The sequence below is a fragment of the Balaenoptera physalus genome (genome assembly GCF_965194825.1).
Source record: "Balaenoptera physalus genome assembly, chromosome: 7".
Taxonomy (NCBI): Eukaryota; Metazoa; Chordata; class Mammalia; order Artiodactyla; family Balaenopteridae; genus Balaenoptera; species Balaenoptera physalus.
Genome location: NC_138886.1, coordinates 75,040,854 through 75,068,455, shown reverse-complemented (window position 1 = coordinate 75,068,455; position 27,602 = coordinate 75,040,854). Strand labels below are relative to the sequence as shown.

General features: G+C 37.0%; 1 protein-coding gene and 1 pseudogene across 11 annotated transcripts in view; one reads left to right on the top strand and one right to left on the bottom strand.

The window, feature by feature from the left end:
- The window catches only part of CAAP1 (caspase activity and apoptosis inhibitor 1), a 105,677-nt gene that overhangs the window by 9,650 nt on the left and 68,425 nt on the right, over positions 1-27,602 (top strand). For 6 of the 10 annotated variants that reach the window (XR_014266014.1, XR_014266015.1, XM_082470506.1 and 3 more), the window contains exon 5: positions 24,753-24,826. The exons of 1 other annotated variant lie outside the window; for it this stretch is intronic. Coding sequence is in view for 7 of the 9 variants with exons in the window: in XM_082470506.1 (XP_082326632.1) it covers positions 24,753-24,826 (74 nt within the window). In the remaining 2 variants the exon portion in view is untranslated. Of the gene's footprint in view, positions 1-1,577; positions 10,109-15,908; positions 17,714-24,752; positions 24,827-27,602 lie in introns of those variants that run through there. 3 more of the 10 variants (XM_082470504.1, XM_082470510.1, XM_082470508.1) reach the window with 3 other exon arrangements.
- On the bottom strand, positions 17,445-21,824 carry LOC309664749 (MICOS complex subunit MIC26 pseudogene; annotated as a pseudogene). The gene has a single exon. The product of its transcript is annotated as an MICOS complex subunit MIC26 pseudogene (transcript).

The following is a 27,602-nucleotide window of genomic DNA, read 5'->3' as shown; positions in this document are numbered from 1 at the left end:
CCTGGTGGGCAGACTTATAAAAACCTCGTTCCAGTGCTTCAACGGAGGGCTAAGTTAGTTAACATGTTTGGTCCTTGGTGCTGAAAATTTCCATGTTTTTTATTACCTGCTGGTTTTTTACTCTCTAATAAATAACAGTAGTCTGAGCTGTCCAGATGCTGAGGGAACAGTTACGAGTAGGCAAAGACCAATTAAAGGAATTCAATAATTTGAGAGAGGAAAATGAAGCTGAATAAGTTGAATAGGTAGCTTCTGTGGAACACAGAATTAATAGACTATAGGAAAGAAAACTTTAACAAAATAATGAAAACTCTCAAAGAAGTACAATTAGAGCACAAGTGTAGTTTTTTTAAAAAATAAATTTATTTATTTATTTATTTATCTTTTTATCTTTGGCTGCGTTGGGTCTTCGTCGCTGCACACAGGCTCTCTCTAGTTGCGGCAAGTGGGGGCTGGTGGCTTCTCTTGTTGCAGAGCACGGGCTCCAGGTGTGCGGGCTTCATTAGTTGTGGCACGTGGGCTCAGTAGTTGTGGCTTGGGCTCTAGAGCACAGGCTCATTAGTTGTGTCACGTGGGCTCAGTAGTTGTGGCTCGTGGGCTCTAGACCACAGGCTCAGTAGTTGTGGCACGCAGGCTTAGTTGTTCTGCGGCATGTGGGATCTTCCCAGACCAGGGCTTGAACCTGTGTCCCCTGCATTGTCAGGTGGACTCTTAACCACTGTGCCACCAGGGAAGTCCCCACAAATGTAGTTTTAGGAACTAAAAATAAATTCTGAATTCCTAAACTTAGGAGACAAACTGATAAAGAGGTTGACTGGGGGCTACATCATTGTCCTAAGAAATCAAGTTGAATAAATAAATACAGAATAATAAAAAACCACACACAAAAAGTATAAATCCTTATGTGTAACTCATGGCTACCTGGAAGACAATTTTAGACCTATCCTGAACATAATAGAACTTATAGAAAGAGAAACAAATAGCTAGAAAAGTATTGAAGAAATGATAGAATTAAAATTTTTGATTTAAAGACTTAAGACTGTAAGTGCAAGGATAAGGAGAAAACACCTGGTTATGGGCTGAATTATGTCCCTTCAAAATTCATATGTGGAAATCCCTAACCCCTACCACCTCTGAATGTAATCTCATTTGGAGATAAGGTCTTTAAAGAGGTAAATGGGACTTCCCTGGTGGTTCAGTGGTAAATAATCCACCTTACAATGCAGGGGATGTGGGTTCGATCCCTGGTCAGGGAACTGGGATCCCACATGCCGTGGGGCAGCTAAGCCCACGCACCACAACTACTGAGCTCGCACGCCTCAACTAGAGCCCACGTACCTCAGACTACAGAGCCCATGTGCCCTGGAGCCTGTGCACCACAACTGGAGAAGAGAAAACCCGCACACCACAACTAGAGAGAAGCCCGTGCACGGCAACAAAGAGCCCGAGTGCCGCAACTAAGACCTGACGCAGCCAAAAATAAAAATAAAATAAATAAACAAATAAATAATAAATAAATATTTTTTTTAAAAAAAGAGGTGATTAAGTTAATCCTATCTGATTGTTGTCCTTATAAGAAAAGAAAATTTGAGTACACTGGAAGGCTCCAGGGCTGGGTACACACAGAGAAGAGCCGTGTGAGGACACAGCCAGAAGGCAGCCATCTGCAAGCCTCAGAAGAAACCAAACCTGCAGACACCTTGGTCTTTGACTTCTACCTTGCGGAACTGTGAGAAACACATTTTTGTCGTTTAAGCCAGCCAGCCTTTGGTATTTTGTTATGGCAGCTTTAACAAACAAATACAAACTTACATGTATGTGTGTGTGTATAAATTTCCCAGTGAAATTTTTTCCCCCAAACTTTTTATTTTGAAAAACTTCAAACTTATATAAAAGTTGAAAGAATGATGTAATGAACATCCATATACCCTCTACCTAGATTCAGCAACATTAACATCTTGCCATTTTTGCTTTTGCTCTCTCCTTATATTTATCCTTTTTCCCCAAGAGCCATTTGTATTAGGTTGCTAGAGCTGCCATAGCAGAATACCACAGACTGCCTGGCTTAAACAACAGAAATTTATTTTCTCACAGTTCTGGAGGCTGAAAGTCCAGATCAGGGTACTGGCAGGGTTGTTTTCTCTGAGGCCTCTCTCCTTGGCTTGCAGATGGCCACCCTCTTGCTGCCTTTTCACTTGGTTGTCTTTCTCTGTGTGTGTCCCCCTGGTGTCTCTCCCTGTGTCTTAGTCTCCCCTTATAAGGACACTAGTCAGATTGGATTAGCACCTACCTTAATGGCCTTATTTTAAGTTAATTAGCTTTATAAAGGCCCTATCTCCAAAAGAGTCAACATTCTTAGGCACTGGGGTTAGGGTTTCACATATGAATTCTGTGTGGGGAAACAGTTCAGCTCATAACCTATTAAAAAATAAGTTACAGATGTCATAACATTTCATGCTTAAACAATTCAGTATGCACTTCCTAAAAATAAGAGTCTTACAGCCACAATGCCATCATCACTTTTCAGAAATAAACAGTAATTCAAATAATATCATCTAATATATTGCCCATATAAAATTTCCCCAATTACTAAAAAAATTTATAGTTTACTTATTTATTTTAATTAATTAACTGATTCTGATCCAGGATCCAGTTGGAATTCATGTGCTCTGTTTGATTGTTAGTATTTCAAAGCTAAATTTAAAGAGAAGATTTAGATATGAGAGAGAAAAGCTTAATGACTAGCCCAGGAACTTAGTTCACATCTTAAAGGAGTTTTAAAAATAACAAAATAAACCAAAAGAAAGTTGGAAAAATGAAACAACAAAGGTAAACATTAAAACTAAGAAACAGAAAACAAAAGGATAATTAAATTTAAATTTATTAACTTGATTTTTGTAAAGACAAGAAAATAAAATAAACTCTTCTTCGGTCTGATTAAGGAAATAAGTAGAGAGCAATTAAAATTGAGATTAGTGAGAAAGGAGGAGACAGAATCATAGGCATGTATGAGTTTAAAAGAATAATGAGAATCCACATGCAGCATTGTATAAACAAACTTGAAGCGAGCAAATGTATGGTATTCTATCAAAATACAAATTAACCAAATTCTCCCAAAAGTGGAAAACTTGAAGAGATTAACGAAGAAGAAATTAGAAAGGTGAATAGAGATCTGTTGAAAAAGACAAGGTGAATTCACAACTGAATTATTATTTACATGAGTTGATACATGTAATGTGTTTACAGCTAATAAAGCATTCAATAATGCCATCTGTTAACTATTTTCAAACAGATTACACCTCTGTTATTTAAATTAGTCCAAGCCCTAGAAAAAGATGAAAAGATCTTCAGTTTACTTTATGATTTCTGCATAGCTTTAATATCCCAAATTTCATAAATAGTGCCAAAAAAGTGTGCGGGGGATTATAGGCCTTCTCACTTGTGAATATAGATGTACAAATTATAAGTACAACATTAGCATATAGAATCCAGCAGTGTATCAGTGGGTAATTATGCTACTGACCAAGTAGGATTTACTCCAGGAATTTACAGGAGACTTAATTAGAAAGTCTATTAGCATAATTCATTTCAACAAATTAAAGGAGAAAAATTACATGGTCAGATGAGTAGATGCTAAAAAGGCCTTTGCTAGTATTCAGCAGTCATTTCTAATATAAGCTGTAGGTAAAAAAGATATAGTAGAAAACTATTCAGATATGATAATGACCATTTTACCAAGCTTAACTACCCACTTGGTGAATTTAAATGACGAATCAGACAGGATCATTCATTTTCAGTGTTTCTTGGAGGTTCTAGCAAGTGCATTTAGACCAAAAAAAACCAAAAACACACACACACACACACACGCATGCAACGTTGGTGGTGGGGAGTAATTAACTGGTCAAAGGCAGCTAAAAGAGATGGAATGATGGAAGCAGAGATTGGAGTGATGTACTTTGAAGATGGAAAAAGGAGCCACAAGCTAAGGAATGCAGGTGACCTTGCAGAAGCTGGAAAAGACAAGGAAATGGATTCTCCAGAAGAAATGTAACACTACCTACACCTTGATTCTAGTGTCGTTAAGACTAATTTGGGATTTCTGACCTCCAGAACTGTAAGATAATAAATTCACATTGTTTTAAGCCACTAAATTTGTGGTGATTTTTGTTACAGTGGCAATAGAAAACTATGCAAGGTACTTGATTAAAACCTAGACATAAGCCAGAGTTTTAGATTGTTGCCTGTAACCATAGAGATGTTTTGCTCAATTTAAATATTTTAAAAATTTTCAAATAGTTCCAACATTTAAAAATCAAGTGATAACACACCAAAGTTTGGATTTCTGAGTTGCTTGAAAATCAGATCAAGCAACCTTTCCTGAGAGGGCAAAAAAAATCTGGAGCTGAGTGTAGGTACTCTCTTTTTGAGTGGCATATATATGTTTCACTTTGCCACATAGTACTTCATTTGCCTATATGCTTAATGTACAGAATGTCTAGAAAATGAAACTCTGATTCAAGGGAAAATACATAAAGGCCAAAGGTTTGCCTTGGAACCAGTTCTGTCAGTTTGTCAGTGTCTTATCAACTGAGACACCTTTACCTTTTTATCCCAATTTTGATGAACAAAAAGAATTTTAAATAGGTCTAGATAAAGCAGTCTATGGTATTAAAGACACGTGAAAATTTTGATATTTTCTTTTAACGGCAACCTGTGTGCTTTTATTGTGGTGTTTATGGGAAAGGACATAACATTAATAGCTTCTTAGAATTATCTAAGAAGCTGTAAAGTGACAGCCTTCAGTATGAGGTATATGTATGCGTATGTGTATGTATATGGTATTTAATATGCCCTATCTAAATTACTTTTCTCGTAAACCATTAAAAGTTTGAAAATACAGAAGTACACACAAATGTTTATGCACAAGGGAAAAAAATCTAAATTTATATTTTCAGTTTTATATGATCTCCTCACATTGTTAGCTTTATATTTTTAAGTTATATTTATCTTCTAAGGTCAGCTTTCAAATACATGTTTTTTCCCCCAAGCTCTTTTGATCTCTACTGCTTTTTAAAATTTTGATTGCTTACTCATACTTACTTTACAATAGTTCTTTTTTACTACCTAAAGGAAAAAGAAAGTAGTAGTTATAAGAAATTTTTGACAGTGTACTACTTTGAAACTTGAAATTAGTGAGTGTTAACATAACAATTTTAATAGGAATGAGATGCAGGAACTATGAAGATGGAACATTCGTAGTTTCTAAATACCTTCATTTTTAAAACGGTGAGGGATGGGATTGTCTGTCACTTTAGTTCACCTTAGGTAAGTAAATGAGCAACTTTGTATTGTACTGAGATAGTCTAAAAATTTTAGCATTTATAATTATGCAGTGTTTTAAAACTTAGATATTGTGACAAGATTTGCACATGTTACAGATTACAAGTTGCTTAACAAGAACAACAATTTTAAGTAAATAAGGTAATATGCCTGGAATCAGAGCACTCTCTTCATTTGGAAAAGAAGCTCTATTAGAGCTAAAGTAGCACTAAAAATGAGAACAGGTATTAGCTTGGCCTATAATGTGAGATGATTACACCCTAAAGAATATGTTTGTAATGAAATTTAAGTCTTGAATAGTGCAATAAAATAATCAGGATTGAGGTTTTATATAAAAAGGATAAAAATACAAACACTTTAGGGAAATCTTAACAGTGTTTTAGAATTGATTTAATAAATACCTTTATGAATTTTAAATTAATATGCTTTTAGTGAATGATATTGAGGGAGACGTCAGTGGAAATGAAGTTGTATTTCTCTGTGGATAATAAGCAGTGATGAGATAATATCCCAGTTCTAGAAGGCAAAGAAATTTAAAAATCGAGATTCTCAAACTAAGGTATACTGCCAAGTAGGTTCTGTAGGAGTGTTCTGGAACTATTGATCCTAGTCACTGCTCCTTAGCAGAGGATGGGCATGTTCTAAATTAGTTATTATCATATGCTAGTTTTGGATGATTAACTTCCTGAAAAAGTAAGATACTCCTGAACAGGCCTTAGAGCTTTTAGGTAATACATATAATTTGAACAACAACCCTAATAGTGATATGTGGTAGAACTCTGATGCCGTTTGTTAGTTGGATAAAAAGCGTTAGTTTTTCTTTTGTTTTTAGTAAGGGAGACACATTCATGTCCTTTTTGATGAGTTAGAGCTGTCTTGTGGGTTCAGCTCAGCTGGCATTAGAGTACTGAGTTTGATTTGTTCCAATTCAAGCAACGCAGTCCTTGGATTACGTATGTATAAGTAACTTTCAAAGGGGCAATAGTACTCAGCCAAATGCTGAACTCTCAGTAAGTGTCAATAAAACTAAACTTGTTGGGAATAAAAGAGTCCTTCATAAACTGCTATTATTAAGCTTCAAAGGAATAAAGCATTTGAATAAAATTTACAGTGCTCCGGAGCATTGAATTAATGGGCAACATAAATCTACAGTACATAATTAAGTAAACATTTTTATCAATAGATACAAAAATAAGCCTCAGGTAGACCCTAGACCCGGGCTCATTAGGAATAATACCTTCAGAAATTGACCTGTGATTCATCTAACTCATATAACCCACTCTGGAATGTATGAGGTTGTTTTGTAACAGTTACTTGTTTTAACTCTATTATGAAAAATTTCGGTGTACGATGAACGCTTGAATACCTATCACCCACTATGTTTCCTCCCATATTATTTTTAACCCCCTCCTTTCAACTTCTTTCAACTTGATAACTTTGAAGCAGATCTTGACCCAGTTCTTTTTAAATATTTAGCAAATAGGCACCTCTCTAGAATCTTTAGAACATTCCTTGGAATGGGAGGGCCTGAGCTTCTCAGAGGTCTTAGATAGGCTCTTCATTTGAATTGCAACTGTGTTTTCCGTTGGGGAATTTTGAGGGTCTTTGGAAGGATTTTCTGGTTTTGTAACTGTCTACACACACAAAAAATCTTTCTTTGTGTTACAGAAAGCTGATTTTTAAACTGTATCTGTTGTTTTCCCATCAGTCATTTTAATGCCTCATCTTGCTGCTCAAGCACTAGATTAGATGTAAGCAGGTAGTTTTCCTTTTCTCTGCTCTTCCCTTATCACTTTTTTAAAAAATTTAAGATTTTCTTAATCACTTATCTGATTCTTTGTATTAACTGTCTTTTCCATTTCACTTGAAAAATAAGTTCACTGATGTTAAGTGCACTAAACTGTTTGTTAATGATTATTCTTTAAAACGCTGGTGCACTTCTCCCACCATTTGAAGTTTTTGCTTACCAAGAGTCACATGTATTTGTTTCCAATGCAGTTACTGTAGTTTTACAATATAGTTATATGCAAAAACAGGTGAAATATCACTATAAAAAGATTATTTGATCACGCTGAATGCTTTGGAAAAACTCAAAGTGCAGTTGTTTTTAGCTGTGGGATAACAACAGTAAAAGTTTGGGCAGCACTGTATAAATAAAAAGGGTTACTTTTTTCTGCACTCAGATTTTTGTGTTTTAAATAAGCCAAAAGTAGAGATGTAGTCAATGGCTTATATGAGTAGGATGAGCCTGAACTCTTTTCCATGGATTCATATCAAAGATAAGGCTTCATATCCAAAGACTGATGAATGAAGATCCATTTCTGTTTTAATTTAACCTAAAAAGCTTAAATTATATATGTAACTTTTTTTTTCTTTTTCTTTTTTAACATCTTTATTGGAGTATAATTGCTTTACAATGGTGTGTTAGTTTCTGCTTTATAACAAAGTGAATCAATTATACATATACATATATCCCCATATCTTTTCCCTCTTGGCGGCTCCCTCCCTCCCACCCTCGCTGTCCCACCCTTCTAGGTGGTCACAAAGCACCGAGCTAATCTCCCTGTGCTATGCGGCTGCTTCCCACTAGCTATCTATTTAACATTTGGTAATGTATATATGTCCATGCCACTCTCTCACTTTGTCACAGCTTACCCTTCCCCCTCCCCATATCCTCAAGTCCATTCTCTAGTAGGTCTGTGTCTTTATTTCCATCTTGCCCCTAGGTTCTTCATGACCATTTTTTTTCCCTTAGATTCCATATATATGTGTTAGCATACGGTATTTGTTTTTCTCTTTCTGACTTCACTCTGTATGACAGACTCTAGGTCCATCCACCTCACTACAAATAACTCAATTTCGTTTCTTTTTATGGCTGAGTAATATTCCATTTTATATATGTGCCACATCTTCTTTATCCAGTCATCTATCGATGGACACTTAGGTTGCTTCCATGTCCTGGCTATTGTAAATAGAGCTGCAATGAACATTTTGGTACATGACTCTTTTTTTTTTTTTTTAAACATCTTTATTGAAGTATAATTGCCTTACAATGGTGTGTTAGCTTCTGCTTTATAACAAAGTGAATCAGTTATACATATACATATGTTCCCATATCTCTTCCCTCTTGCATCTCCCTCCCTCCCACCCTCCCCATCCCACCCCTCTAGGTGGTCACAAAGCACCGAGCTGATCTCCCTGTGCTATGCGGCTGCTTCCCACTAGCTATCTATTTTACATTTGGTAGTGTATATATGTCCATGACACTCTCTCACCCTGTCACATCTCACCCCTCCCCCTCCCCACATCCTCAAGTCCATTCTCTAGTAGGTCTGTGTCTTTATTCCCATCTTGCCACTAGGTTCTTCATGGCCTTTTTTTTTTTTTTTTCCCCTTAGATTCTGTATATATGTGTTAGCATACTGTATTTGTTTTTCTCTTTCTGACTTACTTCACTCTGTATGACAGACTCTAACTCCATGCACCTCATTACAAATACCTCCATTTCATTTCTTTTTATGGCTGAGTAATATTCCATTGTATATATGTGCCACATCTTCTTTATCCATTCATCTGTCGATGGACATTTAGGTTGCTTCCATGTCCTGGCTATTGTAAATAGAGCTGCAATGAACATTTTGGTACATGACTCTTTTTGAACTATGGTTTTCTCAGGGTATATGCCCAGTAGTGGGATTGCTGGGTCGTATGGTAGTTCTATTTGTAGTTTTTTAAGGAACCTCCATACTGTTCTCCATAGTGGCTGTATCAATTTACATTCCCACCAACAGTGCAAGAGTGTTCCCTTTCCTCCACACCCTCTCCAGCATTTATTGTTTCTAGATTTTTTGATGATGGCCATTCTGACCGGTGTGAGATGATATCTCATTGTAGTTTTGATTTGCATTTCTCTAATGATTAATGATGTTGAGCATTCTTTCATGTGTCTGTTGGCATCTGTATATCTTCTTTGGAGAAATGTCTATTTAGGTCTTCTGCCCATTTTTGGATTGGGTTGTTCGTGTTTTTGTTATTGAGCTGCATGAGCTGCTTGTAAATCTTGGAGATTAATCCTTTGTCAGTTGCTTCATTTGCAAATATTTTCTCCCATTCTGAGGGTTGTCTTTTGGTCTTGTTTATGGTTTCCTTTGCTGTGCAAAAGCTTTTAAGTTTCATTAGGTCCCATTTGTTTATTTCTGTTCTTATTTCCATTTCTCTGGGAGCTGGGTCAAAAAGAATCTTGCTGTGATGTATGTCATAGAGTGTTCTGCCTATGTTTTCCTCTAAGAGTTTGATAGTGTCTGGCCTTACACTTAGGTCTTTAATCCATTTTGAGTTTATTTTTGTGCATGGTGTCAGGGAGTGTTCTAATTTCATACTTTTACATGTATCTGTCCAGTTTTCCCAGCACCACTTATTGAAGAGGCTGTCTTTTCTCCACTGTATATGCTTGCCTCCTTTATCAAAGATAAGGTGACCATATGTGCGTGGGTTTATCTCTGGGCTTTCTATCCTGTTCCATTGATCTATAATTCTGTTTTTGTGCCAGTACCATATTGTCTTGATTACTGTAGCTTTGTAGTATAGTCTGAAGTCAGGGAGCCTGATTCCTCCAGCTCCGTTTTTCGTTCTCAAGATTGCTTTGGCTATTCGGGGTCTTTTGTGTTTCCATACAAATTGTGAAATTTTTTGTTCTAGTTCTGTGAAAACTGCCAGTGGTAGTTTGATAGGGATTGCATTGAATCTGTAGATTGCTTTGGGTAGTAGAGTCATTTTCACAATGTTGATTCTTCCAGTCTAAGAACATGGTATATCTCTCCATCTATTTGTATCATCTTAATTTCTTTCATCAGTGTCTTGTAGCTTTCTGCATACAGGTGTTTTGTCTCCTTAGGTAGGTTTATTCCTAGATATTTTATTCTTTTTGTTGCAATGGTAAATGGGAATGTTTTCTTAATTTCACTTTCAGATTTTTCATCATTAGTGTATAGGAATGCAAGAGATTTCTGTGCATTAATTTTGTATCCTGCAACTTTACCAAATTCATTGATTAGCTCTAGTAGTTTTCTGGTAGCATCTTTAGGATTCTGTATATATAGTATCATGTCATCTGCAAACAGTGACAGTTTTACTTCTTCTTTTCCGATTTCGGTTCCTTTTATTTCTTTTTCTTCTCTGATTGCTGTGGCTAAAACTTCCAAAACTATGTTAAATAATAGTGGTGAGAGTGGGCAACCTTGTATTGTTCCTGATCTTGGTGGAAATGGTTTCAGTTTTTCACCATTGAGAATGATGTTTGCTGTGGGTTTGTCGTATATGGCCTTTATTATGTTGAGGTAAGTTCCCTCTATGCCTACTTTCTGGAGGGTTTTTATCATAAATGGGTGTTGAATTTTGTCGAAAGCTTTCTCTGCATCTATTGAGATGATCATATGGTTTTTCTCCTTCAATTTGTTAAGATGGTGTATCACATTGATTGATTTGCATATATTGAAGAATCCTTGCATTCCTGGGATAAACCCCACCTGATCATGGTGTATGATCCTTTTAATGTGCTGTTAGATTCTGTTTGCTAGTATTTTGTTGAGGATTTTTGCATCTACGTTCATCAGTGATATTGGCCTGTAGTTTTCTTTCTTTGTGGCATCTTTCTCTAGTTTTGGTATCAGAGTGATGGTGGCCTCGTAGAATAAGTTTGGGAGTGTTCTTCCCCCTACTATATATTGGAAGAGTTTGGGAAGGATGGGTGTTAGCTCTTCTCTAAATGTTTGATAGAATTCGCCTGTGAAGCTATCTGGTCCTGTGCTTTTGTTTGTTGGAAGATTTTTAATCACAGCTTCAATTTCAGTGCTTGTGATTGGTCTATTCATATTTTCTATTTCTTCCTAGTTCTGTCTCGGGAGGTTGTGCATTTCTGAGAATTTGTCCATTTCTTCCAGGTTGTCCATTTTATTGGCATAGAGTTGCTTGTAGTAATCTCTCATGATCCTTTGTATTTCTGCAGTGTTAAGTTGTTACTTCTCCTTTTTCATTTCTAAGTGTATTGATTTGAGTCTTCTTACTTTTTTTCTTGATGAGTCTGCCTAATGGTTTATCAATTTTGTTTATCTTCTCAAAAAACCAGCTTTTATTTTTATTGATCTTTGGTATCGTTTCCTTCATTTCTTTTTCATTTATTTCTGATCTGATCTTTATGATTTCTTTCCTTCTGCTAACTTTGGGGTATTTTTGTTCTTCTTCCTCTAATTGCTTTAGGTGTAAGGTTAGGTTGTTTATTTGAGATGTTTCTTGTTTCTTAAGGTAGGATTGTATTGCTGTAAACTTCCCTCTTAGAACTGCTTTTGCTGCATCTCATAGGTTTTGGGTTGTCGTGTTTTCATTGTCATTTGTTTCTAGGTATTTTTTGATTTCCTCTGATTTCTTCAGTGATCTCTTGGTTATTAAGTAGTGTATTGTTTAGCCTCCATGTGTTTGTATTTTTTACAGATTTTTTTCCTGTAATTGATATCTAGTCTCATAGCATTGTGGTCGGAAAATATACTTGATAAGATTTCAGTTTTCTTAAATTTACCAAGGCTTGATTTGTGACCCAAGATATGATCTATCCTGGAGAATGTTCCATGAGCACTTGAGAAGAATGTGTATTTTGTTGTTTTTGGATGGAATGTCCTATAAATATCAGTTAAGTCCATCTTGTTTAATGTATCATTTAAAGCTTTTGTTTCCTTATTTATTTTCATTTTGGATTATCTGTCCATTGGTGAAAGTGGGGTGTTAAAGTCCCCTCCTATGATTGTGTTACTGTCGATTTCCTCTTTTATGGCTGTTAGTATTTGCCTTATGCATTGAGGTGCTCCTATGTTGGGTGCATAAATATTTACAATTGTTATATCTTCTTGGATCAATCCCTTGATCATTATGTAGTGTCCTTCTTTGTCTCTTATAGTAGTCTTTGTTTTAAAGTCTATTTTGTCTGATGTGAGAATTGCTACTCCAACTTTCTTTTGATTTCCATTTGCATGGAATATCTTTTTCTATCCCCTCACTTTCAGTCTGTATGTGTCCCTAGGTCTGAAGTGGGTCTCTTGTAGACAGCATATATACTGGTCTTGTTTTTGTATCCATTCAGCCAGTTTATGTCTTTTCGTTGGAGCATTTAATCCATTTACATTTAAGGTAATTATCAATATGTATGTTCCTATTACCATTTTCTTAATTTTTTTGGGTTTGTTATTGTAGGTCTTTTCCTTCTCTTGTGTTGCCTGCTTAGAGAAGTTCCTTTAGCATTTTTTGTAAATCTGGTTTGGTGGTGCTGAATTCTCTTAGCTTTTGCTTGTCTGTAAAAGTTTTAATTTCTCCAACAAATCTGAATGAGATCCTTGCTGGGTAGAGTAATCTTGGTTGTAGGTTTTTCCCTGTCATCACTTTAAATATGTCCTGCCACTCCCTTCTGGCTTGCAGAGTTTCTGCTGAAAGATCAGCTGTTAACCTTATGGGGATTCCCTTGTGTGTTATTTGTTGTTTTTCCCTTACTGCTTTTAATATTTTTCTTTGTATTTAATTTTTGATAGTTTGATTAATATGTGTTTTGGCCTGTTTCTCCTTGGATTTATCCTGTATGGGACGCTCTGTGCTTCCTGGACTTGATTAACTATTTCCTTTCCCATATTAGGGAAGTTTTCAACTATAATCTCTTCAAATATTTTCTCAGTCCCTTTCTTTTTCTCTTCTTCTACTGGGACCCCTGTAAGTCGCATGTTGGTGCGTTTAATATTGTCCCAGAGGTCTCTGAGACTGTCCTCAATTCTTTTCATTCTTTTTTCTTTATTCTGCTCTGCAGTAGTTATTTCCACTATTTTATCTTCCAGGTCATGTATCCATTCTTCTGCCTCAGTTATTCTGTTATTGATCCCTTCTAGAGAATTTTTAATTTCATTTATTGTGTTGTTCATCATTGTTTGTTTGCTCTTTAGTTCTTCTAGGTCCTTGTTAAACGTTTCTTGTATTTTCTCTATTCTATTTCCAAGATTTTGGATCATCTTTACTATCATTATTCTGAATTCTTTTTCAGGTAGACTGCCTATTTCCTCTTCATTTGTTAGGTCTGGTGGGTTTTTACCTTGTTCCTTCATCTGCTGTGTGTTTTTCTGTCTTTTCATTTTGCTTAAGTTACTGTGTTTGGGGTCTCCTTTTCGCAGGCTGCAGGTTCATAGTTCCCGTTGTTTTTGGTGTCTGTCCCCAGTGTCTAAGGTTGGTTCAGTGGGTTGTGTAGGCCTCCTGGTGGAGGGGACTAGCGCCTGTGTCCTGGTGGATGAGGCTGGATCTTGTCTTTCTGGAGGGCAGGTCCACGTCTGGTGGTGTCTTTTGGGGTGTCTGTGACCTTATGATTTTAGGCAACCTCTCTGCTAATGGATGGGGTTGTGTTCCTGTCTTGCTAGTTGTTTGGCATAGGGTGTCCAGCACTGTAGCTTGCCGGTCGTTGAGTGAAGCTGTGTCTTGGCGTGGAGATGGAGATCTCTGGGAGATTTTCGCCATTTGATATTACGTGGGGCTGGGAGGTCTTTTGTGGAGAAGTGTCCTGAACTTGGGTCTCCCACCTCAGAGGCATAGCCCTGACGCCTGGCTGGAGCACCAAGAGCCTTTCATCCACACCACTCAGAATAAAAGGGAGAAAAAATTGAAAGAAAGAAGATAAAATAAATTAAAATAAAATAAAGTTATTAAAATAAAAAATAATTATTAAGAAAAAATTTTTAAAAAGTTAAAAAAAACAGACAGAACCCTAGGACAAATGGTAAAAGCAAAGCTATACAGACAAAATCACACACAGAAGCATACACATACACAGTCACAAAAAGAGAAAAAGGGAAAAAAATATGTATATCTTTGCTCCCAAAGCCCACTTCCTCAATTTGGGATGATTCGTTGTCTATTCAGGTATACCACAGATGCAGGGTACATCAAGTTGATTGTGGAGATTTAATCCTCTGCTCCTGAGGCTGCTGGGAGAAATTTCCCTTTCCCTTCTTTGTTTTGCACAGCTCCCAGGGTTCAGCTTTGGATTTGGACCTGCCTCTGCGTGTAGGTCGCCTGCGGCGTCTATTCTTTGCTCACACAGGACGGGGTTAAAGAAGCAGCTGCTTCGGGGGCTCTGGCTCCCTCAGGCTGAGGGGAGGGAGGGGTACGGATTCCGGGCGAGCCTGTGGCGGCAGAGGCCCGTGTGACTTTGCACCAGCCTGAGGCGTGCCGTGTGTTCTCCCGGGGGAAGTTCTCCCTGGCTCATGGGACCCTGGCACTGGCAGGCTGCACAGGCTCCCGGGAGGGGAGGTGTGGAGAGTGACCTGTGCTTGCACACAGGCTTCTTGGTGGCGGCAGCAGCAATCTTAGCGTCCCATGCCTGTCTCTGGGGTCCCCGCTGATAACCGCAGCTCGCGCCCATCTCTGGAGCTCCTTTAAGGGGCGCTCTTAATCCCCTCTCCTTGCGCACCAGGAAACAAAGAGGCCAGAAAAAGTCTCTTGCCTCTTCGGCAGCTCCAGATGTTTTCCCAGACTCCATCCCGGCTAGCTGTGGTGCACTAGCCCCCTTCAGGCTGTGTTCGCGCAGCCAACCCCAGTCCTCTCCCTGGGATCCGACCTCTGAAGCCCGAGCCTCAGCTCCCAGCCCCCGCCCGCCCCGGCGGGTGAGCAGACAAGCCTCTCGGGCTGGCTGGTGAGTGCTGGTCGGCACCGCTCCTCTGTGCGGGAATCTCTCCGCTTTGCCCTCCGCACCCCTGTGGCTGCGCTCTCCTCCGTGGCTCTGAAGCTTCCCCTCCATCACCTGCAGTCTCCGCCCGCGAAGGGGCTTCCTAGTGTGTGGAAACCTTTCCTCCTTCACAGCTCCCTCCCACTGGTGCAGGTCCCGTCCCTATTCTTCTGTCTCTGTTTTTTCTTTTGCCCTACCCAGGTACGTGGGGAGTTTCTTGCCTTTTGGGAAGTCTGAGGTCTTCTGCCAGCGTGCAGTAGGTGTTCTGTAGGAGGTGTTCCACATGTAGATGTATTTCTGATGTATTTGTGGGGAGGAAGGTGATCTCCACGTCTTACTCTTCTGCCATCTTGAAGCTCCTCCTATATGTGACTTTTAAAAGTGTTTCCCTGTGTTAATAAAATTTTTTTTTTTTTTCAGTTAAGTGATACCATCTGTCTGAGTTAGACAAAAGGGACTTCACTGTATTAGGTTGTTCTTATTTTTAATTTTTGATTACAAAAAGTGTCAAGTGTATAGAAAAGTAGAGAGAACAGTATAATGAAACCCTCAAATAACTGTTGCCTAGGCCTAACACTGATTACAATTTTCCATATTTGTTTTATCTATTTTCTTGAAGTACTGTAATTTGATTCTAAATATTTATGTTTGAATTTTCAGTAAATAAGGACATTTTCTCACATAGCCATGTATCTTGTATGTGTTATTTAACAGCTTATTTATTTGAATGGTAAATGCATGCACATAGTATAAAGTTTTTAAAAGTATATAGTGAAAATAAGTCTCACTGTTTTTTCTGTTCCCCATTCTGAATCCCTTCCTGTAGGCAACCACAGTAAACCAGTTTCTTCTGTATCCTCCCAGAGAAATTGTGTACATTTACAAATGGATAAGTGTATGTATAGTTTTTCTCATCACACAAATGGTAGCATACTGTGCAAACTGTTCCATACCTTCTTTTGTTTAATTTTTTCCATTTAATAGTATGACTTTTCTTGGATTTTGTTCTGCCTAGTGCATATAAGGCTTCATACACACACACACACACACACACACACACACACACACACCTGTATACTATTCCGTTGTTGAATATAGCAAAAGTCTATCTATGGACATTTAAGTGTTTACTCTCTTCTGTTACTGCATATGATATGAGTATCTCTGTATGTAAGTAATCTTGTTCTTCTGGACATTTAAGTGTTTACTGTCTTCTGTTACTGTATATGATATGAGTATCTCTGTATGTAAGTAATCTTGTTCTTCTGTGATTATATAAAGTCCTATAAGTTAATTGTTGGATCAGATGTTTGGGCATTTGAAATTTTAATAGGTACTGCCTAATTGACTTTCAGAGTTTAAACCAATTTATACCCCTCCCCCAAAATGTGGAATACATGTTTTCATATACTTTAGCTAATATAATGTTATCTAACATTTTGATCTTTGTTCATCTGATAGGTAAAAAAGGATATCTCACTGGAATTTAATTTATATTCTCTGAGTGAAATTGACTGTCTTTCCATATATTACAAAGCTATTTGAATTTCCTTTATCTGTGAGCTTTGTTGTTTTTGTTTACCTTGTGTGTGTATGTAGGTAGAGGGCTTTGGTCTTTTTTTAAAAATTAATTTATTTTATTATTATTATTATTTGTTTTGGGCACACTGGGTCTTTGTTGGGGTGCACGGGCTTTCTCTAGTTGCGGCGAGCAGGAGCTACTCTTCATTGCGGTGCGCAGGCTTCTCTTTGCTGTGGCTTCTCTTGTTGCAGAGCATGGGCTCTAGGCGCACAGGCTTCTGTAGTTGCAGCATGCAGGCTCAGTAGTTGCGGCATGTGGGCTCAGTAGTTGTGGCTCACGGACTCTAGAGTGCAGGCTCAGTAGTTGTGGCTCACGGACTCTAGAGCACAGGCTCAGTAGTTGTGGCACATGGGCTTAGTTACTCCACGGCGTGTGAGATCTTCCTGGACCAGGGATTGAACCCGTGTCCCCTGCATTGGCAGGCAGATTCTTAACCACTGCGCCACCAGGGAAGTCCCCTCTGGTCTTTTTAATCCGTTGTTTGTGATGTGGGTTGCAATTTTTTTTTCTTTTTGCTTGTTGCTTTTTTTTTTTTTTACTTTGTTTATGGCTTTTATTGTTTTTTTGCACATGCATAAATATTTCATGTTTATGTAGTCTGATTTTATCAATCTTTTATGGTTTCTGTGCTTTATATTTACAAAAGTCCTTCTCTATTCTGAAATTATAAAAAGTATTTTTCATACTTTCTCTTAGAACTTTATGGTTTTTTAAAATGTTTAAATCTTTTATTCATTTGGAATTTATTTTGGTTACCAGTTGTATTTGCTCATGTCTGTCTTTTTTTTTTTTTTTAACTTAGAATTTTAATTATGTACATAAATAGCAACATGAGAACGAGGAGTTCTAAGGCTTATACATTATCTCTAGGTGAAAGAACTTCAGATTAGTCCACTTGGAGTATGGCATCACCCAAGATAACAAAGAGGCCTAGTATAGTTTCTCCTGAAGAAGAATGCCAATTTACTACATTCAATACTAACTTCTCTGCCATTTTTCTGTAGAAATACTGGTTTACCATATGGAGTTTCCAATGTTTACCTATAACTGATTAAAATGGGCAGAGCATGGAGTATTCTACTTATTTCCGGGTGAATTCTTCACATTTTCCAACTTTTGAATATTCTCCTTCCACAAATCTTCAACGACTATGTATCCTCGTAAACCCCAGTCATATAATTTCTCCCCACTGACCTGGACAAATACGATGGCTTGTTGTGGATAATAAAGAGAGGCAGCTAATCCCATGAAACCAGGTGGATACACCAGCTTCTTTATTTTTGAACCTCTAGCCAAAAGGAGTCCAACAACTCCAGCAAAACCAATAACACCAAGTCTTGGAAAAAATCCAGGAGGTGCATTTTGGAGATATTCATAGCTGTCTAACCCCCACTGAACCAAACTTTGCATCTTGGGCTTAGTTTGGGAGTACATTTCTTGTGTATGGTTCGCAATAATGTCGGAGATGGGAGATGCTTTCTTCAAGTTGGGTCCTTGGCTCTTCCACATATTTAGACTGACCCTCAGGACAGAGTAGAGTGAAAGCTCATTAACCTTCACAGCAGCTTTGTGAGATGAGTCCTTTTTTGCTGATGCATAGACTTTGAAGGTGAGCAGGCTCAGGCTGGCCGGCCCCACAGACCTCTGAATTACCTTGAACATGTCGCTGGCAGCGGCGGCTCCGGCGGGGGTCACCCGGCCTTGACCCCGCCCACTACAGAGAGGTGGCTACGGCGGCCGGCTAGGGCCCGATTCCTCCGACCGCAAATGGGCTGCGGTGCGGGTGACGGCCGTACAGCCAATTCGATCCGACCAAGGCTTAGCTCGGAAGCCTCGGGGGGGAAACCGCGACGTTGAGCTGCAGCACGTCGCGCCTCGAGCGGCGAGCCTCATGTCTGTCTTTTCATTGAAATTTTCCACTGTAAAATAATAATTCTGTCTTAATGATTTAATAGCATATCTTAGTTTTTCCAATAGAAAGAAGTATTTTCCTATGAGGTCTTGGGGTCAAATTTTGAATGAAAACTGACCTGATACTTTGAGATATAGATGATGGCTATGTATAATTTTTAATATTACCACTTGGAGAACTATTTCTTTAAGTAGGAGAAAGTCTGCATAAATGTAAAGAATGAAGGTTCTAGAGTTAAACTGCCTGCATTTTTAGCAGCAGAACTCCACAGCTTACTATCTCTCTGACCTTTGGCAAGATAGTTAACCTCTCTGGGCCTCAATTTCCTTGTTTGTAGAATAGGAGTAATATCAGTATCTACTCATAGGATTGTGATGATGATTAAATGAGAAAAGATTGTAAAGTGCTTAGAATAGTACTTGTTGAAATGCATTGAAAAAATGTTGCTGTATTTGCTCTAGAATTTTTACTTTGACTCACTGAATTTTTACTTTGAATCACACAATCACTGTTCTTAAAATTCCACTTTACATTGATGAGTATTGGGGATTCCCTTCCCCAAATTCCTTTTATCAAAGCCTAAAGAAAGCAAAAGAATTCATTGTGATTTTTAATTATTATTCTTTACTGTTATTGCTTTTTAAAAACAATTTATTGCTTACAAGTGTCTAACTTTTTCATTTATTACAAACATAGTTTAAGAGAAAACTATTGTATACATATTTTAAAGCATAAAAGGATTTTTTTCACAAATGAGATCAATTTGTTAAATTGCCATTACTCTGTATGCTAAATTCTTTTAGACATAGTATATGTATTATAAAGGGCTTGACTGTGTGCTTTTTGGCTGGTAAAGGGTAATAAATTGGTTATCTGTACCCCACTTACGATCTTGTGTCCTTCTAAATTAGCTGTAATACTTAGGCAGACTATTCTGTATAATAAGTTTATCAGAAATAACAGGATACGTTTTTCAGAAAACCTTCACGGAAAGTACTACTAATCATTGACAGTCTTGCGACTTAACGCTTAGATAGGACTCCACATTCAAATTAGTAGGATATTTGCACATTCTACTTGTGCACCTTTAAATAAAGCACTTGTAAAGTGGTCTCATACAATTTTTAAAACTGGAAAAGGCTTGAAAGCAGTAATATAGGGATAGAACAAAGAGGAGAACCTCTGTGATTCCCTTTAGTCACTTTTATATAGATTAGAGCCCCCATTTAGAGAATTGACTTATTTACAAAAACTTGGAGTTGTGGGGGGTAATTTATAGGATGAACTCTTAGAGAATCATGGATCAGAGAAACTGGAGTATGGTAACTGATTTTTGGAATTCTGTTATTTGGGGAAAGGAAATGGAAACAAGGGTTCAGTTTTGCTATCTTGAGGAATAAGCTTGCTGAGGGAAACACTAGAGATGTGAATTTATTTGCTGTTTGGAAAGGCCCTTTGAGAAAGATTGTTTTGCTCCATTCCATAGTGTTTGAGGGTTACATTTGAGCACTAGGTGATTTCATTTTTCTGAACTTGTTCTAAGACTTTGTGGTACCCCAACTTAAAAAATATTAAAAGTGTAATTTAGATACAACAAGATTCATGTTTTGTTTTGTTTTGTTTTTTTTTTTACTATATAGCTGTGTGGGTTTGGACAAATTTATCTACCATCACAGCCACAATATAGACCCGTTCCATCATCCCCAGAATTTCCCCCATGGCTCTTTGTAGTCCACTCCTTCTCCTGTCTCCAGCCCTTGACAACCTGATTTATGTCCTCACACTTTTTCTTCTTCCAGAATGTCATATAGATAAATACAGTATATAGGCTTCTTTCACTTAGCATAATGCATTTGAGATTCACTTATGTTGCTGTGTATATAAGTAGTTCCTTCCTTTTCCTTGCTGAGTAGTTGGTATTCCATTGCGTGGGTGAACCACAGTTTGTTTATCCATTCTCCAGTTCAGGTAATATAGTAGGCAGAAAAATGACTCATCTCCAGAACTTAAGAATGTGTTACTTTGTATATTGAGAAAAGGGATTTTGCAGATTTGGTTAAGGTTAAGGACTTTGAGATGGCGAGATTATCCCGGGTTATCCAGGTTATCCCAGTCTCATCACACTGAGTTATTAAAAGCGGAAGAGGAAGACAGAAGAAGAGTAGGTCAGAGAGATGTGACATGAGAAGACCTTGACTGGAAGCTGGGTAAGCAGCAAGGCAACAGGGATTTTGGCCCTACCATCTCAGGGAACAAATTTATGCCAACAACCCAAATGAGCAGGAAATGAATTCTCCCCTAGAGTCTCCAGAAAAGAGTGCAGCCTGTGGACACTTTGATTTTAGTCCAGTGAGACCCCTCCCAGACTTCTGACCTACAGAACTGTGATACACATTTATGTTGTTGTTTTAAACTATTGACCATATATGTGTTAGATCTGTTTCTGTACTCTCTTCTGTTTTATTAATCCAGATGTTTATCCTTTCTCTAATACCATTACTGTCTTGGTTACTGTAGCTTTTTACTCTTGAAATGTGATAGTGTGCATCCTTAAACTTGGTTATTCTTTTTCAAAATTGTTTTGGCTACTCTAGTTTCTTGGCCTGTCTCTTATTTTTAATAGTAGAAAGCTCGTAAGATGATAAGCTGGCATCATTCAGCCTCTAGTTTTACTCCCAGGATAGTGGAGAGAACCAAGGGTTATATCTATTGTTAGGCCAGTTTGCCTGATTCTTTGTTAGCTGACTTTTTCCAAAATGGGAGGAATCCTTCTGGTTTGGTTCTCTCTTTATCCTTCTGTTGAGGTCTCTTCCCAGTATTTTTCTTTTGGACAAGAAATTGATTTTTTTTTTTTTTCTGTTTAGCAATATATTTTAAACCTTAGTAATTCACATGTGTGGTTGTTCTTGATCAAGTCCTACAGATCTCCCCAGTGTATTGCTTTGATTTTAAAAAACAAATTCATTGGAGTTATAAGAAAGCATCAAGCGTAGAACCGTATTTGGAGTAAAAGAAAGAACGTTGGACTGATGTTGGTTTGAGAACTTAAATCCCAAGGATAGATACAGGGCTCTTTTATACTTCAAGGCCAAGATTGTAAATTAAGGTGCTTTAAGGAGCATTGCAGATGGGAGAAGAGAATTGGGGAAATAAAAACTGGCTTTTTTTTTTTTCTTAATGGAAAAGACTACAAAAAGCATTGCAAGATTCTTAACCCAAGCCAGATTTTTAGTGTGTTCCTTCCCTCCCACCTTTTTTCTCTTCACCTCTTCTCTCTCCAGTTGTTATAAAATTCTTATATGGTTTTAAAGCGTTTGATAGATATATTTAAATGTCATTTAAATATCAATTGGAATTCCTTTAGTTTTCCTAACTCTGACACTTAGTATGTTTTATTATGTTGGGGGAGACATAATTTTCTTACACTTTAAGACATTTCCTTTTTTGTTTCCATCTTGCCTTTTATGCTCTTTAGTGAAAATCTTTAAATTGCATTACAGAACTCTGAATGCGTATGATAATTTTAGTTGCAAATCTATGTCTTGGAAAAATTAAAATTCCAAACTATTTTCTGAAACATTTTTTCAGCTTCCGATGATACTGATGTAAAAGCATCTAGCTTTTCACTTTTCAGCCACAAGGCGGTGTACTACCTCTACTGTCTGAAGTTTTTTTTGGTGACTTTCTTCAACAGCCTGATCAAATCCAACTTAAGAGAAAACAGAACATTATAAACATTCACTTTGGGCAGTAAAAAAATTTGTTTATGACGGCAGATAGTCTTTATAGAGGGGTCCAGTTTTATTTGAAGGCGATTCAAGGAGCTTTCACAGAGAAAATCAAATAATGCATAAAATAATGCATTTCATTACATTATTATTAATTTAAAAAATTTATTTGGAAATAATTTCAGAATTATTAAAATGTTGCAGGAATAAGAATAGTACAAGAAACATACATATATCCTTTACCTGGATTTACCTATTATTAACATTTAGTCCCATTTGCACACCTTCTCTTTATATACTTGTATATTTTCTTCTGAAACATTTGAGGCTAAGTTACATACATCATGACACTTTACCTCTAAATACTACATTGTACTTTTCCTAAAATAGTGATATTCTTTTTCGTATAACCACAATACATTGTTAACTTCGGTAAATTCAGCTTTAGTAAATTTAACATTGATACTTTTATCCAATCTGCCATCAGTATTTTAGTTTGACTTGATTCAGTAATATCCTTTATAATGTTTTCCCCCTCCAGTTGAGCAGTCTCAAGTCAGTTATAACATTTAATTGTCATGACTCTTCAGCCTCCTTTAACCTGGAATATTTCCACAGCCTTTCTTTGTCTTTTATAACATTGACTTTAACTCCCCTCCCTCTTTTTAATAGAACATTACTCATTTCCACTTGCAGTTTGTCTGATGATTCCTCATGATATAGGTTATACATTCTCAGCTATAATATTGCGTGAGTGATGTTGTGTCTTTATTAGGTATTGCAAATGCCCATGGTCCTTTTAATGTTGATGTTACATTATGTTTTTGTTCAAGTCATTTTTTTAAAATGTTAGGTGTATGTGTTTAGAAGAGAAATAAGTGCCATTCAGGTATAAGAGCAAACAAACATTTTCTCTAAAGGAATATACTTAGAAATAGATTAATGTTCCCAGTAGGTAAAATCTAACTTGATGTAAGGCTTGAGGTGGCATATTTTAACTTTATTCTTTGCAAAGCTTTTTTTTTTTCTTTTTTTTTTTGGCTGCATTGGGTCTTCGTTGCTGTGCGTGGGCTTTCTTTAGTGGCGGCGAGCGGGGGCTACTCTTCGTTGCGGTGGCTTCTCTTGCCATGGGCTCTAGGTGCACAGGCTTCAGTAGTTGTGGCTCGTGGACTCTAGAGCGCAGGCTTAGTAGTTGTGGCGTGCTGGCTTAGTTGCTCCGTGGCATGTGGGATCTTCCTGGACCAGGGATCGAACCCTTGTCCCCTGCATTGGTAGGCAGATTCTTAACCACTGTGCCACCAGGGAAGTCCCCTTTGCAAAGCTTTTAATGTGATATATTGGCATTTAATCTGCCCCTAGATTGCCAGGGGGTGTTGTTGATATCCTCCTTGGGATCTGCTAGTCATTCTGGTGAAAGAATAAAATCTGAGTAGGCGACATTAGACAGAAAGAAGGATAAAAAATGGAGCTATCTCAATTATAAATCTCTAAGATGTCATAATACCAAGTTAAATATTTTCAAAGTTTCTATTTGAGTTTGTACTTGTATTAGTAAAGTTTTAATACAGAACAAGCTTATAAGTGCCAAATGTGTTGACTGGAAAGAAAATTGTAAACTTCTCAAAGAAATGATCACAAGTCTTTATCCTTTAGTTATTTGAGGGATTTGTTATTAAGTGGATATAAAAAGTTTTGTGAATATGAAAATTTCCTAGATATTTCTAGTATGTTAGTCTTAGGGTGTGTGTAAAAATTCTCAGAAGGTAATAGATGTGTATTTTAAAGAAAACAGTTATTTTGAATATTTACAATAATTAATGTCTTGACTTTTGCTGTAAAGTATTTGTAACATCAATATTATGATGGTATAATGCTCTCTAAGAAAGAGTATTAGTTTAGTTTACAGCTCTTTTGCAGAAATAGTTAATCAAGAACTTTTTTTATGGCATGATCTTATACATAATCCATTTACTTTGGTTACATATGTATATTACAAATAAGATATGTATTTTCCACATCCTGTAGACACCAAAGCATTTGAGGTATGAGATAAGATGAATATAAAATAAATTGAATGCCAGAGTACACATTAAATGTAACAGTTGAACTTGAAAAATTACTAGATTCTTCTGTGAGTTATGATTTCTCCCATCAGCTACCCTGCAGAGTATTGGAAGGGAGAGAAAATTAACCTCGGTATTCATTCCAGGTTTGTCCCTTGATTTTACAAAGTATACTACTTAAATTGGTAGTAGTTTATAGCCACTGCTTCTGACACTTGTATACATGTTTCTGAGTTTCCAGAATGTACTGAATGGTACCCTGGGGGCTGAGAAGAATTCAGTGTGTCTTCTCAAGTGTATAACTTAATTCTAGGAACCTCAGCAGTAAATATTACTTCATTGAATAATGTTTAAAAAATTGTTTTTATTTATTTTCATTCCTCAGACAAGACATCTGTATAGATTCTACTTCATCCCTGAGAGAGAACAAGCAACCTGAAGGTTTGGAATTAAAACAAGGTATGGATCACGTACTTAACTTTTTCTGTAACATTTTACCTGAAAATTATAAGCATTTTACCAATAATAAATTTTCACAGTCTTCCAGTTTGCCCCCGTTTTATAGATAGGGAAACAAAATAGTTTATTTAGTCTAAGATCAAGAGTAAGATATACATCCTTTATTTCATGACTCCTTTAGCCGTTGGAGTGGTTCTGTCTTAGTGCTCTATGGTTACAGATGCCAACAGAAAGGTGTCATTTTTGAATAGTTTTAGTTCCGTAATCTATTATGTATTCTCACCTCCAAGATAGTGTAGCTGTGTTAACTGGATAGCTTTGGGTTGTATATGGGGAAAAAAGTTTTATAGAGTAACTTTTTTCTGTTTTTTTTGCTAGATATTTTGTCCTTGTTTACTTTCTTCCTCATATATTATTTTCTATAAATCAGTAATTTTTGACATTACCAGCTAACAGAAGTAAAATGGTAGTTGTTATTTATTCAAGCCAGGTAGATGAATAGGGCTAATTTTTAGATGTCTTTTTTTGTTGTTGTTTTTTTCTCATGCCTAGTAGGGAAAACTGAATGTAAAAATAAATTTTTATTAGTTAGTCAAAGATTACGTCACATTTTTCCATTTTCCTGATAAAAATTACTTCAGAGCAGTGAGAATCTGTTGCAGCCAAGAGGGTTATGTTGTTTATTTTGTAGGCAACTAGTCTTTGATGGCTTAGAATAGTTTTTCTAAAACTTGAATCATAAGAACTTATTTGGTAGAGAGAAACAGGTCATCAGTTTACTTGGGCAGAATTTCTTTTTTTAAGCCGTGGCCTGTACTACTAATGCTTAATTAAGAAAGGGAGGGACTTCCCTGGTGGCACAGTAGTTAAGAATCCACCTGCCAGTGCAGGGGACACGGGTACGATCCCTGGTCCCGGAAGATCCCACATGCTGCCGAGCAACTAAGCCTGTGCACCGCAACTACTGAGCCTGCTCTCTAGAGCCCGCAGCCCACAACTACTGAGCCCTTGTGCCACAGCTACTGAAGCCCACGTGCCTAGAGCCCGTGCTCTGCAACAAGAGAAACCACCATAATGAGAAGCCTGCGCACCGCAATGAAGAGTAGCCCCCGCTCGCCGCAACAAGAGAAAGCCCGCGTGCAGCAACAAAGACCCAATGCATCCAAAAATAAGTAAATTAAATAAGTAAATTAAAAACAAAAAACAAAAAAACAAAATATGTATTTTAAAAAAAAAGAAAGGAAAAAAGTTGATTAATTAATTTTGTGATTCCTTCAGTTTATATGTAGTGAGAACAAAATGTAGATTTTCTGTAATTCTAACTTACGTACTCTGGTGTTTATAAATATTTCTGATGATTTTGAGAATTCCAGTGCCAGACAAAATTACATCTCTGTGCCCTTACTCCTTCTCAGCACCCCCACAGACAGAAACTCAGATTCATAGTTTTATTTACATTTGTTTGTCGTGTATCAATACATGCCAAGCACACATCGTTTCCATATAATGTAGTCATGGTCATTTAACTCTTATGCCCCATGTGTAATTTGACAGCACTGCTATTGTTTCTGCCTTTGTTCTGTTCTTTGCATTTAATGAGCAGGGGGTGTGGAGACTGTGCTATTAAATTATCTGTGGAGAGAAGAATGCCATATATGTATACATACAGCTGATTCACTTTGTTTTGCAGCAGAAACTAACACAACATTGTAAACCAATTATACTCCAATAAAGATGTTAAAAAAAAAATCCTGAAAAATAAATTTAAAAAAAGAATGCCATATAAAGGATAGAAAAGTCTAGAATGGGCAAGTTGATTCCAGTTCCCAGGGAAAAAAGAATGGAGACCTCATTGTGCAAATTAGCCAGTGCTGCCCTCTAAGGGAAGGGGTTTTTCTGCTCCTGTGTTCAGGCACCTGGAGCTCTCTTCAGAATTCCCTTCCTGGTGCTAACAGCCTATTTTGCTGTGATTTTTTTTTTTTTTTTTATGGTAACTTCAGTCATTGGAAAATTAGCGATGGAGGTGAAGAAGGAGAGAAAAATAACTCAGTAACCAGATATCACAAAGCCTAGTTTTCTATGCTCAGGAGCCTTTATAGACACTCTTGGGTTCTCACCTCAGCATCAGAAACATCAAGAACACACTGTCATCAGTAAGTGACAGCAAGCAGAGGAGAGGAAACAGGAGATCCAAGCACAGCAGTTACCATTGTGCAGTACAATTCATGTTCATACTGTAACTAAATTTGTAGAAAATGGTTAAATTAAATTTCAGCTCTTTTTAGAAAGCAGAGAAATAAGTGAAGTCTTTTAGAAGAATGCCTATGAAATGGTTAAAATTTAACATTTTGTTGCATAATGGGATAAACGTAGGTTATTTAGAAGATTCAATTATATAGAACTTTTTACAGACAAATATTAGTATAGCTGAAATCTGAACCAGATAGTAACTAACTTGCTTGGAGTTAACCAAGAAGGTGAGGTACCCCAGGAAACAAATCCTGACAGGCTCAATAAAGATTATTGCCTTTATTTTAAATGAACTAATAACATTGTCTGTTTTTAATATGCAGAACTTTCAAAATTGATTTAATATTATCTGTAACTTTCTATTTTTGCTCACGGTTATTAGCTCAATAAAAACAGAGCATAATTCTCCTTGTGAATGCGTTGTCATTTTATTTAATGGCTTGACCATTTAAGAAAATTCATTGAAGCTTATTTAATACTAAAATAACCCTTTGCTCAGTAGACCAAAATATAAAGCAGCATTGAA